Consider the following 15,342-nt stretch of genomic DNA (forward strand, 5'->3'; position numbering starts at 1 on the left):
TGCAATTGAGAATTCCTTGGTTTGGATTACATTCATTAAAAAAAAAAAAAAGTGGAAACGCACAAGCACACTCTGATCTTCCTAGCTCAGTTCTCAGACTCCATCTAATGTACTGGTGTATGCATCCTTTGGAACTAAAACTCTGAATGATTTAATCTTTTAACAGACAATCTCCAAATGTGGTTTTCCTTATGGAAATCTCTATCTTTGTCATGCAAAATGTTAAGTTTACAAACAAAAGATTCTCCATTGTTTGTTTGCTGTGTTGAAAAGGATCTTGGGCTATAATTAGAAATCACCCTCTTCTATTACTTTCCTTTCCTTTTTTCTTTGTAGGTGATATATGTGATTTCTTCCCAATTGTGAGAAATAATGGGTTGGGCACTATAAGAGGGAAGCATGTTTATAATTTGCAGCCTACTAATATCCCAATCTCTTCCTATGAGAAACCTCACAAGATAATTATAGTGCTTTCTTTTTTATTGAATTTTAGAATCTTTATTAGAATAGAGTTCCAGGATGCTAACATATGAACACATCATAGTTAGCATAGCAGTTAAAGTTGATTTTGCATATTTGGAACATGTGATGTCTCAGTTACCATTTAGATCTAACATGTTATGTTTTGACTATAGTTTTTGATAATTTCTATTTTGATTTCATAGGAAAATTTTATTTATTCTTGCTAGGATGGGTAATTCCAAAATGCAGGATGGGTAATACCAAATAGTAATTTAAAAATGATACAATTGCTAATGAAACTAACTGTCAATGGATGCCAGAAACTAGAGATTGTACCAAACACTACATCTTATGTCTTTTCTTATACACATGTTTGTGTTAAATTTGGATTTAGGAATCAGGCATAGTAAGAGATTAAAAATGATTACTAATAATAAAATAGAAAACAACTATATAAAAGTTGTAAAAGTTACACCAATGTGGTCTTTCTCTTAAACTACCTTATTGTACAGTACTCACCCTTCTTATGATGATGTGAGATGGTCAATTCCTACGTGATGAAATAAATAAGGGAAATGGGCCTAGGCATGTGACATTGCATTAGGTTCCTATTGACCTTCTTATTGGGACACCACACTGTGACACCGTGACAGTCTATCTCATAACTGAGATGGCTGCTAAGTGACTGTCACATGGGTAGTGTGGATGAAGAGATCATTCACAGCCTGGGTGTGATGGAGCAGATAGTGTGAGAGTTCATCAGGCTATCAGAAAGGCATGCAATTTAAACTTATGGATTATTTCTGGAATTTTTCATTTAATATTTTCAGACTGCAATTATTTATGGGTAAATGCATTGCTTGGAAGAAATAAGATTATATGCTAAATCAAACTGATTTGTTATTTGTGATTAATATATAACTCTCAAATTTGAAATTTCTCCTTCTAAATCTGAAGATTAAAACACACAATTTTTCTGTAATGTTATATGTAGCATAACACTAAAGCTGAATTTTTTGTTTAAAAATTTTCAAGGTATAATTTTATAACTTTCATGTTTAATGTATATAAAATGTTATATTTACTTAATCACTTGTAACTAGTGTAATCTAAAGATTTACTGTATCCAAATACACTTTAAGAAACTTATTTTGACTTTAAATGCTAAATGAGTTTTTAAAACAAAATCTTTGAAAAATTAATTTCTAGTAGAGGATAGGAAAGGCAGCAGAACACAACAGACACTAGTATGGCAATATGTAAATCAATGGATGTGTAACTGATGTGATTCTGCAATCTGTATATGGGGTAAAAATGGGAGTTCATAACCCACTTGAATCAAAGTGTGAAATATGATATGTCAAGAACTATGTAATGTTTTGAACAACCAACAATAAAAAATTAAAAAAAAAACCCACAAAACCAAAAAAAGAGAAAAATTAATTTCTACTTGCTTTTATGAGTATAGTCTTGTTTAAGACAATAATAAAACAAACTTTTAACCAGGATTCTTGCATGTATTTTTTGAAATTACACGTATAAACTCATATTGCTTTCTATGCATGTTAAGTTGAAGAACATGAGTTGAATGTGATTTTTTTTTCTAAAACTTCAACCTCAATCAATTATGGTTTGCATTCATCCTTGATGCTGTCTTTCAAATTTATTTGAAATCAATATAACCTCTCTCATGAGGCAATTTTTGAAAAGTATTTTCCAAATAATTATTAATTTACTTTGTTTCCATTGTTTGACTTAGCATCAATCATAATAATGTATTTGATTTTATATGCTTATTGTTGGTCTTGTACTTCTAAACTTGGATTTTAAATCAGCCTTCATTAACTCCCCAATTAATTACATGGAAGGGCTTACCATTTATATTTTCCTTTTAGGTGTTTTGAAGAATTATGTTAAACAATCTACCTTAAAGTCTAAATTCCCAGAATGTTATACTTAGAATGCCTAAAATCTAGAAAAATATCTAGATTTATAAGTAATTATAAAAACTGAGCTTCTCAAATGGTAATAGTGTTATCTGGATTCTTTCTTAATTTACTTTTCAACAGAGGTCATAACCCAGTTGGTAGAAACTAGAAATTATTTATCTGGGAACCAGAATAAGGTAGTTGTTAAAATTTAGTATTTTGTTTGCCTGAGATTTTTCTGTCAAGGAAAAGAACAAAAAAATTTTCATCTCTCCAGTTTTTTGAGAGAAAAAGTATCACCAAATCTTTCATCTCACCTTCATTTATTCACAGTTTACATATTATATATTTTTTGAAACCTCATATTATATACTTATCAAAGAATCATCCTTTCTCTGAAATGTAATTGATGATTATAGAAATTTAGCTACCATTATTTGAATACCTAGCTTGTGGGACTCAAATAAAGAGAGACTTTGTTATCTCTTATCCTTGCAATAATCCTATCAGATTTGTGCTATTTTACCCTTTTCACAGATGGCAAAATTGAGCCACTAGAAGGTAGGTAATTTGCACACAGTCACATAGCTAATAAAATCAGAATTCTTAAACTGCATTCCAACAGCACCTTATAACTTGTGGAACCCCTTATATAGAATGCTCCTTTAATTTTTTTTTGCATAGTCAAATGAAAGAGAAAATATGCAAAATCCATTGACCTCTTCAATATTACTATGCTCTCTTGCAGCCTGTGAACTTATGAATCAAGGCATCTTGGCCCTGGTCAGCTCCATTGGCTGCACATCAGCAGGGTCCCTCCAGTCTTTAGCAGATGCCATGCACATTCCCCACCTATTCATTCAGCGCTCAACAGCTGGGACCCCAAGAAGTGGCTGTGGCCTCACCAGGAGCAACAGGAATGATGATTATACTCTCTCTGTTCGTCCACCTGTCTACTTGAATGAGGTTATCCTAAGAGTGGTCACAGAATATGCTTGGCAGAAATTCATTATATTCTATGACAGTGAATATGGTAAGTGTTTATAATCTGTATGAATTTTATAAGTAGATGTTTGCATGAAAAGTAACCTTATTAAATCCTGAAAAAAATTTCAGGAGCTTACTAATTATTTGTGGTTTTCTTGTCATATTTTTATAAACCTAGCAGCAACAACCAAACACTTTGTTAATGCGATTAAGTTCATCCTTTTGTATTAAGTACCTTTGAAGTCAAATTTTAAAATAAACACCTATATCTGGTGCTCAGCTTACAAATGTTTTATAGCATGACTCTGATACATCTTGTTTTTTCACATATCACATCATAAAGACAATAAATACTGCCATTCTTTTTTTAAAAATGTACATGTTTCTATAATAATAAGAACATTTTGGATAGATTTTAGAACACTTAGAAAACATAACTTCTTAATTACTTTTAAAAATCTGACAACCTAGCTGGGCATGGTGGCACACACCTGTAATCCCAGCAGCTCAGGAGGCTGAGAAAGGAGGATTGAGAGTTCAAAGCCAGCCTTAGCAATGGTGAGGTACTAAGCAATTCCATGAGACCTGTTTCTAAATAAAATACAAAAATGGGCTTGGGATGTGACTCAGTGTTCAAGTGCTCCTGGGTTCAATCCCTGGTACAAAAAACAAACAAACAAATAAACAAACAAAAACCTCACACCTTGCTTTATGCACTGTGTCAACTTTAATATCTATTCAATATTTAACCCTTTGAATTTGCTGAAATTATCACCTTATTGTTAACTTATCATTAATAGTGCACATTGTTTTCAATGTGAAATTTCACAAAAATACAAGGTAGAATGAAAACAATGTATTTAATCTTCTAAGATAAAACAAAAAGCATAGTCTCTAAATTTACCAGAATTTGAGGAGAAAACACATTGTCACTGTATAGTTTTGGTACATTAAGATAGTAAGCAAAAGCATATTTTCTAACTGACAAATCCCAGAGATTTTCAAATATAATTTCCCTCTTATTTAATCAGTAGGGGGGAGAAGTTGAGATGAGTATGATCACATTAGGGGCAATAAACAGATCTCAATAATGAATACCTATGTAGAAAGGTGTTTCTTTAGAAGTTGTCTTGACAAGGAGTCTAACATTTTTTCTGTTCTGTATGGATGGGTCTTTGCATTTTTATCAAAAGAAATCAGTAAGGAGTTCCCCTTCTGTGATGCAACTTGTTTTTCTTAGCAAATGAGTAAATAAGCATCAAAAAAAAAAAAAAAAAAAAAAAAAGAAAAGAAAAAGGCCATGCTTTCTTGTCATAATCTCCTCAACATTGTGAACAATATTGGAGAACAGGGACACAAGAGTGGGCCAGAAAGCACCATCAACAGAATCGAGAACAATCAGGCTGGCAGAAATCTGGGAAGCAGCAAATAAGAGCTCCTGTGGACTCCCAGGGAAGGAGAACAAGTGGCCAATACAGTTAGCCCTAAATATTCAAAGGCTTCATGGGGTTTTGGCAGCCGGAACCCCATTAAACTTGATGGCTAAGCTTCAGCCAAAGTTTGTGGCACTTTCTGGAAACATACTTCTTTGTCTCCAGGAAGGAAACCCGTATTTTTATTACTTAATTCACGTTATTTAGGGGTCATAAAACAAAGACCAAAAGACTAAAACGAATAAAATAAACAAAAGTGATATAAAAATAATTGGCCCATCAATGAAAGTAAGGATTGAAACCAACACAAATCTGGAATTTTCTGACTGGATTATATAGTAAGCTAAGTTTTATCTCTGGAATCAACAAGCTGAGCTTGCCTTTGTCAATTTTCTCTCAATGTAATCTAGGACCTTTATAACTCTAAATGGTATTCTTAGTCTCTAATCAAACATAAGTTGAGATAATGAATTTTTAAAATACTGTAAGAGAATAAAACTCTTTTCAGTTAATGCTATCAAAATAGTGCCATAAAAAAGAACAGAAAAGTGATTTTTTTGATTAAGGCATTTCAAAGCATTAAAATAAGAATTTACCCTTTGATTACAAATGTCTGAGAAGGAAGAACATCTTTGTTAACTTGTTTCCAACCCTGTTGGGATTAACCAGGAAATTCTTATAAGAGAAAATGTTTTTATTATTGATGAGGTAAATATATTTTTGAAAATACCCAGCAAATACATACTCACAGAGTTATTTACATACATTTGCAATTCCTAATTCTTTCTTGCTCAATTTTCCTTTGAGTAAATAAGATACTATAATTGCAGTGTGGATGGATGAGTCCTCTGTTAGATACAGGGTTAGTTTTAGAAATAACAATAAACTTTTTTTTTCCTTTACTCTGAAGATACACTCGCTTTTGACTTATTTAATTTAACAATTTATGAAAAATTGCCCTGCTTCTACCATTAAAATTATTTCCAGTAATACTGTTATTTAATGAAAGAAAATTACCCTTTGATACTTACAATAAATCTTGTTAGTAAAACTAGGCTGGAGTCCAGAATAAACAAACAGCTGTCCAAATACCTTGTACCTTGAAGAGGGCTACGCGTATTTACATATCCATTCTTCAGTGTCATCATTTTAAGTTAGAACCTTGGAATTGTACTTGACTTTTATCTTGATTATCAGGAATTACTTTCATTAAATGAATGGATTAAGCATCATCTGTGGATGGAATCAGGCAGCCTGCTGGGGCCAAATGTTATTGAAGGTGTATTTTGCTTAGAAAAATCTACTTTTTTTTTTAGACTCAAGCTTTTAGATCCAGTTAATTAGAGAAACACTTATTTTTTTTTTCCAGAAGCAGTTAATTATGATTAAGGCCACAGTATAAAAGTCTACTTTAAATTCCCTAACAAAGAAAATACACATTTTTGATTCTAAGTAAATGGATAAAAGAGGAAGGAAAAGTGGAAACTTGATTTGAATAGGTTGATTCAATGCATTTTTAAAAAATATTTGGTTTTTAGTTATAGGTGGGCACAAGATCTTTATTTTATTTTTATGTGGTGCTGAGGATTGAACCCAGTGTCTCACATATGCTAGGCAAGCGCTTTACCCCTGAGTCACAACCTCAACCCTCAATGAATTTTTGCAAAGGCTTGAAATGAGGTTAAGAAATGTTGAGCTTTTAAAAATGTGTCATTCAGAAAATATTCAACACTCACTTGCTTAGTGCAAAGTAAAGGATGAGATAAAAAGTTTTACAGAATGTAATCTTAACCTTTAAGAAGCTTACAATTAACAAAAGAAGTAAAATGTTTATATATCTCTTAATAGAGAAAATAGTAGGTTAAGTGTTATGAATGATGCAGACTGAATCTAGTGGTATATAACCAAGAAAGTGTTTAATTTTGGCATCAGTGATTAAGGCAGGCTTTAAGACTTTGATCTTGGTTATGAAAATTAGGGAGGATTTTAAAAAGCAACATATGTGAGAAACAGCCATTCGAATAGACAGTGTCACAGAGTACTGTAGCAACTAGAATAGTAAAAATATCTTTGAGCATTTTTATTTGCCAGGCACTAGAATAAGTATTATATTATGTTGTAATGATATTGTATCATTTAATCTTCTCAACAATCGAGAATATAATAACAAGTACTAACTTTATAAAAAATATTTACTACATTCTACATACCATATATATATATATATATATATATATATATATATATATATATATGTATTACCTCATTTAATCCTTAAATAGAATATGAGGTTATTAGTAGTAGGACTATTATTATTTTCATAAATGAAAAATAAATGTGATGTCCAATAAATCAAGAAGCCCAAATCTAATCCTGATGGTTTCTTCTGTAGTCCCTGCATTCAATAACTAGAGTACTTTGACACTATAGATATAGAATAAGATTAATTACTGTCAAACTGTGAAATAGATATAAGTTCACCAAGTTAAATGTATAAAATCATCATTATTAATGGAAGACAATGACATCAAGCCTGCATATTTTCTGCATGTTAGCATCAATGAGAACTACTATATTTCAGTTAGGGAAGTTTAGTTATTATTGGAAGCATAGAAACAGAACAGTCATTGGACCAAAATAGGCTAACCCAACTGTAGCAGAAATAGCTGCTTACCTACCCAGTAACCACTGTCCCAGTTTAGAGAGAGAAGACTTTAACTCTCATGGCACAGCAAGCACCATGAGTCTCAAATGTCAGTTCCTCTTGACTTCAAGTCCATGGTGAGATGCAGAGCAACTCAGGCAGATTCTGTACATGTGGTAGGCTTGTATGACAACCAAGAGCTCTGAGCTTATAGAACCTGTACATCTCTGCTCTGGTGAGCATATCTGCTTTCAAAATGTGCCATAGCACAAGAGAATCTTGGAGAATTGGCTATCACTAATATTCTCTCTCTACATTGTTAGCTACCAGTAAATAGCCCTGATTAGTCACTTCTCTCACTAACATGAATAACAGGTAGGATGGTCAAAGTCATTCAATTTTTCTCACCTATGTTTATTCAAGGATACTATAAACAGGACTTTAGTGAGGAGAATTGTTCTCAACTGTGCCTTCTAGGGTCCTAGACTCAGTCAACTGAATAAATCCCTTGAACTATCAGCATTTACCTTCAAAACTAAAATTGTTTTCTCCTTAAATTTTTGCATAATTCTATCAACTTAGAAAGAAGCATTAATCCAGGTACAGAGGATTTATGTATGGTTGCAAAGACTGTATCTTTGCACATGGGAAGAAAGTCTGTTACTTATAACTACCCTGGCCAGAAAGTTGAAACTGAATCGAACAGTTTCCAAAGCTAAAGTGGTGCCATTGATCATGGTAGTGAAACTCAGGGATTTCTAACTGGACAACTTCAATTATAGGGAAAACTGCCCTTTGGATTTACAAGTATTGTTTCATATAGCTCCCCCAAATAAATAAGGGTAGCCTCAATTTAGAGAGATCCCATTAGAGTCCTACATTATCTGCTGCTGGTATTTAATTAAACACTTGAAGCTCTCTTAAGATCACCCCTAAAGTACAAGTCAAGTGTCTTCAGGATGGTGGGAATCCTCACACAAGAATTATACTCCTATAAGTGCATATGGTTTTCCTGTGGTATAGGGAATTATGGCTTGGATCTGGAAAGTCCCTCAAGGTTTGGTCCCCAATGCATCAATGTTCTTAAATAGGGCTTCTGGAAAGTGGTTGGATCATGAGGGTTCTGGCCTCATCAATGGGTTAATTCATTGATGCATTCATAGCTGATTAGACTATTGGGAGGTGGTGGAAACTGTACAAATTTGGACCTAGCTGAAGAGAGTGAATCTTTGGTGGGGGCATGCACTTGGGGGCAATATCTTGTTCCCCTCTCTTTGCTTCCTGGTTGCCTTGAGGTTTATTCCACCACATCCACTCTGCTATAATGTTGTGGCTTCTTTGGGCCTATGACAATGGAGGTAGCCATGGACTGAAACTGAGTGAAGTGAGTATTTCCTCCTTTGAGTTAATTTTTTTAGTCAAGTATTTTGTCACAGTGAGGAAAAACTGACTAACACAAGGGAGAAAATTTAGTTACCCCGTGTGGGAGACAAATCAGTAGCACCTCCAATGTGGATACCTTTCCCAGTGGTAATACCAGTCATTCCCAATTTATAAAGAGTAATTGAGCTCAGCACTTCATATCACAAGAGATTTCTAGAGGGAAGATGGTTCAACTTGTCCTGCTTGTCTTCTCTAGGGACCAAGAAACTAGTGATGAGACTGAGACCTCCTTTTCTAAATGAAGTTTCAGAACACTCATTTACATGATATCTGGAGCTGCTTTTGACCTACAATAGCAGAGTTGAGCAATTTTATCAAAAATAATTTAACCCACAGCATAATTGTTTATCAGTCTTTGTTTCAGGTCTTTCAAGTTTTCTTGACATTTCATGTAAAGAGTGAGAATAGTGGTAGAGATGGTTTTGGTGATACTAAAAGGTGTTCTGTGTAGGGTGTGGAGTGCATCCCCTAGTGTTTCCAGCACACTCGTTGGGGTTATTAAATAAAAGTGATCAAATTGTGAGTAGAGTCACCAGGTGAGGAATTGCCACTCCAGCAGTCGGTTAAATTTAAGGCACTTATCCTAGTTTGGGTATCTATACCAGAGTGTTGTCTTTCATGAAGGAAACTCCAGAATTCATTCTGGAAGAAAAGAGTCATTGTCCATCCCTTGTTCATATTTCTAGGAGTCTGAGGACGTCCCCTTCCCAAGCAGAGTTGTTGCTCTACCTCCAGAAAAATAGTGTCTTCCATTCTAATAGCTATAATCTCATTTTTTCTCAATTATATTCTGTTTAGTCTTAGACCTTTCATGAAGAATGGTCAAATACAAGGGCTACAAGGACATATTTATTAAACTCATAGAGACCAATTGTGTCCTTCACTTTGGTCTATATGGCCCATTCATTGTAGAACTTGACAAGCTGTATGCTCAAAAAAATGTTCTTTATCCTTATAAACCAGAATCATGTCAATCCAACAAGAAACTTCAGGAGGCTAATGCAAATTTAAGTTGAAATCCCCTAAGCTCCATTTAGGCTGGGCTGCTACTCAGGCTTGTTAAAGAAAAAGAAAGAAACACCACAGCTAGGAAAGGTCAGAATGGAATTTTGAATTTAAGAGTAGATCTGTTATCTCACACCACTTTTATTTGATCACGACCCAAAAAAGAGTCAAGATGATATGATCTCTTTCTCAGGACATCTGTATTAAGTGAACAAACTGCCTTACCAGGGTGTGTGGGTCACAAAGAGGTGAAGGGGTTTCAGTAGGACATCTTTTTTGAATCACCATTTGAGGAGATTGTTTCAACACTCAACAATGTCAGATATCTGTGAAAGGTAAAGGATATGACAGATATATTCTATTTCTTCACTATTAGCTCATTGTTGAGTGCCTTTTGCATACTTTTTTCGGACTGCAAATGGTCTAAGAAGCTAAAAAATAACATAGATTAGTTGCAAGGGCTAGGATAGCAATGCCTCCTGTCCTGATCAGCCCATAACAATACAGCAACTTGAAAAGGTATCAAGTGGACCAAATTCTTACATAATTTACTTCAGAGGTAGTCAGAGGTCAGCATATGCCTGGATGGGTATGGACTATGCATGTATAATATGGCTTTCCCTGACAGTCTATGAGCAGATCAACTTTGAGCAGGAATCACAACTATTGCTGAAAGTGATAACTTATTTCAGAAACATAAAGCCCTCTGTTTCTCATCTACTCTGAGATAGTGGGTATGTTATCATGTGTAGTTTTATGATGAGCTCAGGCAGCGATGGAGACAATCTGGGCAGTCCTATCTCTATAAGCAGATGAATCCAGTTGATCTCATCAAATAATGAGCTTTCACTATGGGCTTCTACATGAATAATCAAATAGAGCCATGGTATATTTCACATCCCCAAGGAGGGGAGATCTTTAGTGTATTGTTTTGTGGTTTTCTAAGTTTCAGACTAAACAGCTAAGCTGTTGGCAAAAGACCAGCAGTCAGAAGAAAACTATAACCTGGGTCAAGGAAAGTACTATACAGAGCTATGAGAATGGCCTTGAGTTCTGACCACGTTGCACAGTGACCATGACATTTTCAGTACTATACAGCTGTTACTGAGTTTGATCCACCCAAGCAAAACCCAGTAAGCACTATCAGATTTTAATTTAGCAAAACAATCACTGAGTAGTGCTATTTATTTATGGGAACCTCTGTGAGTTAAGACCATTAAAGGCAGCATTCTACTTCAGGTGTAAAGAGAGAATAAAATCTCCCCCAAAGGCAGTATTTGATTTTGATTTACACTTAATAAGCAGATATATTTGGCCCTTCACATCTTGTTAGTTGTTGAATTTGGGGTGACTCTGCTCAAATTGAGAATATCAGGGCATTCATGGATGAGGTTTTCAGTTTCAGTAAGAACTCAATAGAAAGCTAATAACTGCTTTCACAGTGGGTTTACTTGCTTGGTAGCCAAGTTAGAGGCAACAAGTCCAAAATCCTAACATAGAGTTTAGAGAAGGCTGTCTCCCTTCTGCAGAAACTCATAATCATTAGTTACAGATTAGTGGGGAAGAGGAGAACAGATCCTCTAACTGGAGGGAGGGATCAAGAATTTTTAATCTACATGAAACTTCACTGGTGAACATATTCTGAATGTTATTGGCAGAAATGTAATAACACTGCAGTCAGTGCTATTGAAACTGAAATTTCTGGCTTATTCAATCAATACACATCATCTACATAAAAACTCTGGTTACATGGGATAGAGGCATTTGTGCTCAATTACGGAGTAAATTATGTAAGAATTTGGTCCACTTTATTGACAATGTAGATCTCTTTTATGGTTCTGATTCTCTCAGAACCTCCTTGAGCATTTATGGTACAGGAGAGTGGAAGCATATAACACAATAATAATTATTATAAATTCAGTGTAAGAAGAAAAAGCAGCATATTAAATTAAAAGAAAGGTCTGCACATAAACTCATTATAGCCATTATAGATTCCCTCTCCAACAGTACACCTGCACCAAGCAGTTGAACCTAGATGTGCTCCTCCCTACCACCAAGACCGGATAGGAGCTATGTGCAACAAAGCCATAATGTTTGCATCCCTCCCCTCCCTAATGTTGCCCAAAATAAGATGAGTTAATGGGGCAAGGATTCTTATGAAAGCAGATGATGTCCAGGTGGAAGGGAAGGGAGGGATTAAAGAATGTGGGCAGAGACGAATTGTTCAATAGTAAGAAGGTATTTTTGTTTGAAGTAGAAAATATATGGCTCAACCAAGAAAACAACTTGTTTTTGGTCCACCTACAGCTCTGTATCTTCATGAGTAACACAATTTATTTGAGATGAGACTTGTGTATTTTTCAAAATTGATACTTGAGGGAAGACATCTGCAAGAGTGTTGAAGAAAAGAAGGCTTTGAATGTGTTCAAGTATTGGGAAGTGATTGTGTACCACTTTGAGTGGTACTTGCTTCATAGAAAAAGATGTTTATTTGGTTTCTACTATGATTGACTGAAATAAACGCTATTTGATGAATTTATATGTCATAACTTTAAAAAGCAAGCCAATTTTCATCATGCCTTGTCAAGAACTGGAGTGTGTTTTAAATGAAGTAGGCTTTAACCTTTTCCTGCTTTTGGACTACCCACTAAAAAGAAAAATTAATATTTTGAGAATACCTGGAAAATGTTGAGATACGGTTTATGTACATCAGGGTATTAAAGCCAAAGTATTCTCTCTCTCTCTCTCTGGTACTGGGAATTGAATTTGGCGGCACACAACCACAGAGCCACATCCCTAACGCTATTTTATATTTTATTTGCTTAGTGCCTCACTTTTGTTGAGGGTGGCTTTGAATTCAGGATCCTCCTGTCTAAGCCTCCAGAGCCACTGGGATTTCAGGCCTGCGCCACCACACCCGACTCCCCCCCTTGTCTCTCTAATGTGACACAGTCCAGCACTCCTTCTGTGTAGCTATATCTTGTCTCTTCACTTTGATGATTCTTTCTTTGCTGTGCAGAATCTATTTAGTTTGACACAGTACCATTTATCTATCTTTGCTTTTGTTTCCTGTGCGTCTGAGGATCTGAGGTCTTTTAAAAAATCCTGGCCCATTTCAATGTGCTGAAGTATGTCCCCTACAGTTTCTTCTAGTAGTTTTAATACCTTAGATCATATCTTTAAGTCTTTAGTAAAATTTTATTTGATTTTTGTATATGGTGAGAGCTAGGGGTCTAGTTTTATTATTCTGAATGTGTACATCCACCTTTCATTTATTCGTACCTCAAGGTACAAGAACACTAAATAGAGCCTAAAAACAGAATACAAAAGAAAAACGGAATGAAGATCTGGTATTTTGGAAAAGAGATCATTCTCTTTTACTGTGGTCAAATTTATTAAAATCTATTAATTATTTATTAAAATATTTTATGTATTAAATAAATAAATATATATGAAAGAGATGGTCATTTTCTCAAAGTATGTTTTTAGCACCTTTGTCAAAACACATATTACTGCAGTTGCACAGGTTTACTTATGGTATCTCTATTCTGTTCCTTTTGTACATATGTTTTCTTTTATACCAATACCATATCTGTTTGCTTATGATCACTTTGTAGTATTGTTTGAAGTAGTATAATGCCTCTTGCTTTGTTCTTTTTGTTCACCATGGCTTTGCTATTTATAGTTTCTTGGGTTCCAAATAAATTTTAGCATTGTATTTTTCAAGTTCTGAGAAAATATCATTGGCATTTCAGTAGGAATTTCATTAAATGTATACGTTACTTTGAATAGTATGGACATTTCAACTTATTCATGTCCATGAACATAGGATGTCTCTCTCAGTTTGTAGGTCCTCTTCAATTTCTTGTATCAATATCTGGTAATTTTCACTAGAGAGCTCTTTCACCACTTAAATTTATTTCTAAGCACTTATATTTTTGTAGCTATAGTAAATGACTTTTCTTTCTCTCTTCTTTTTTTTAAAATTATTTACTATTGGCATATAGAAATGGTACTAGTTTCATATATTGATTTTATATACTGCAACTTTCTTGGATTTACTTATTAGTTCTAATAGGTTTTTGGTAGAATCGTTGGGGTTTTTCTTACCTATAGGATCATGCCATTTGCAAGCAGTGATAATTTGATTTCCTCTTTTCTGGTTAGATGTTCCTTCTTTCTTTCTCTTGCCTTATTCCTCTAACTGGGACTTTGAGTGCTATGTTCAATAAAATTTTGAAAATAAGTATCATTATCATATCCTAGATCTTAGAGAGTAAGCCTCAGCTTTCTCCCATTCAGTTTTGTTATATATGGTTCCAGCTATGTTGAGGTATGTTTATTCTATACATAATCTGTTCAGTATTTTTACCATGGAGGAATATCAAATTTTTCAAAAATTTCTATGTATTCTGAGATGATTATATCATCTTTGTCTTTAATTCTCTTGATGTGATTTATACCATTTGTTAATTTTTGTCTGTTGAATCATTTTCACATCCCTGGGGCGAGTACATTTTAATAATGATTGATCTTCTTATCAATGTATTGTAGGATTGGGTTTGCTAATATTTTGTGTGGATTAGTGCATCTATATTAAAAAATTATATATATATATATATATATATATATATATATATATATATATATATTTGTTATTGTTCTTCTTATCTGGTTTTGGTACCAGAATCTTCCTGGCTTTGTACAGTGAGTTTAGAATAATTCAGTCCTCTTTATATTTTGGGGAATAATTTGAGAATTTATATTAGTTATTTTATAAATGTTTGATAGAATTCAGCAATCAACTCACCTGGATCCAGACTTTTCTTTGGTGAGAAATGTTTTATTACTAATTCAATATTGTTATTTAGTATTGGTTATCTATTTTGTCATTATTTTATCTTGGTAAAATGTATTTATATAATAATTTCTTTTAGATTATGAAATTTTTGACACAACTTTTTCATAATAGTCTCTAAGGATCCTAACTACATCTATGATGCTTGTTATAATGTGTCTTCTTTTTCATCTTTGATTGTATGCATTTGTATTTGAGTCTTCTCTATATTTGTGTTTCTTAGCTAAGAGTTTGTCTATTTGGTTTGTCTTTTCAAAAGATCAGATTTTCATTTTTCTTTTGTATTCTGTTTTTAGTCTCTATTTAGTGTTTTTATATCTTGAGGTACAATGATTTGTTGTTTATTTGAGAACTTTCTTATATTTTGATGTAGGTAGGCATAGGTTTCTATAATTTTTCTTCCTAATTTCTGCTTTGATTCATTGGGTTCTTTAGGAGTTTTGTTTCATTTTGTTTTTAAATATAATTTCTATGCTCTGATGCAGTTTAAATTTTTGTGTTGCTGACTTCCAATTTTATTTTATTGTGTCAGAAATTAGGAATATGATTTCAGTTTTAAAAAATTTGTTTATGCTTTTTTAT

The 15,342-nt window shown here is 33.6% G+C and overlaps 1 protein-coding gene across 3 annotated transcripts in view; it reads left to right on the top strand.

Annotated features, from left to right (window-relative positions):
- The window catches only part of Grid2 (glutamate ionotropic receptor delta type subunit 2), a 1,429,152-nt gene that overhangs the window by 731,223 nt on the left and 682,587 nt on the right, over positions 1-15,342 (top strand). For all 3 annotated transcript variants that reach the window (XM_048813623.1, XM_015484559.2, XM_048813622.1), the window contains exon 3: positions 3,139-3,423. In XM_048813623.1, coding sequence (XP_048669580.1) covers positions 3,139-3,423 — 285 coding nt within the window. The remainder of the gene's footprint in view (positions 1-3,138; positions 3,424-15,342) is intronic.

The sequence above is a fragment of the Marmota marmota genome, unplaced genomic scaffold (assembly GCF_001458135.2).
Source record: "Marmota marmota marmota unplaced genomic scaffold, marMar, whole genome shotgun sequence".
In the NCBI taxonomy this organism is placed as follows: domain Eukaryota; kingdom Metazoa; phylum Chordata; class Mammalia; order Rodentia; family Sciuridae; genus Marmota; species Marmota marmota.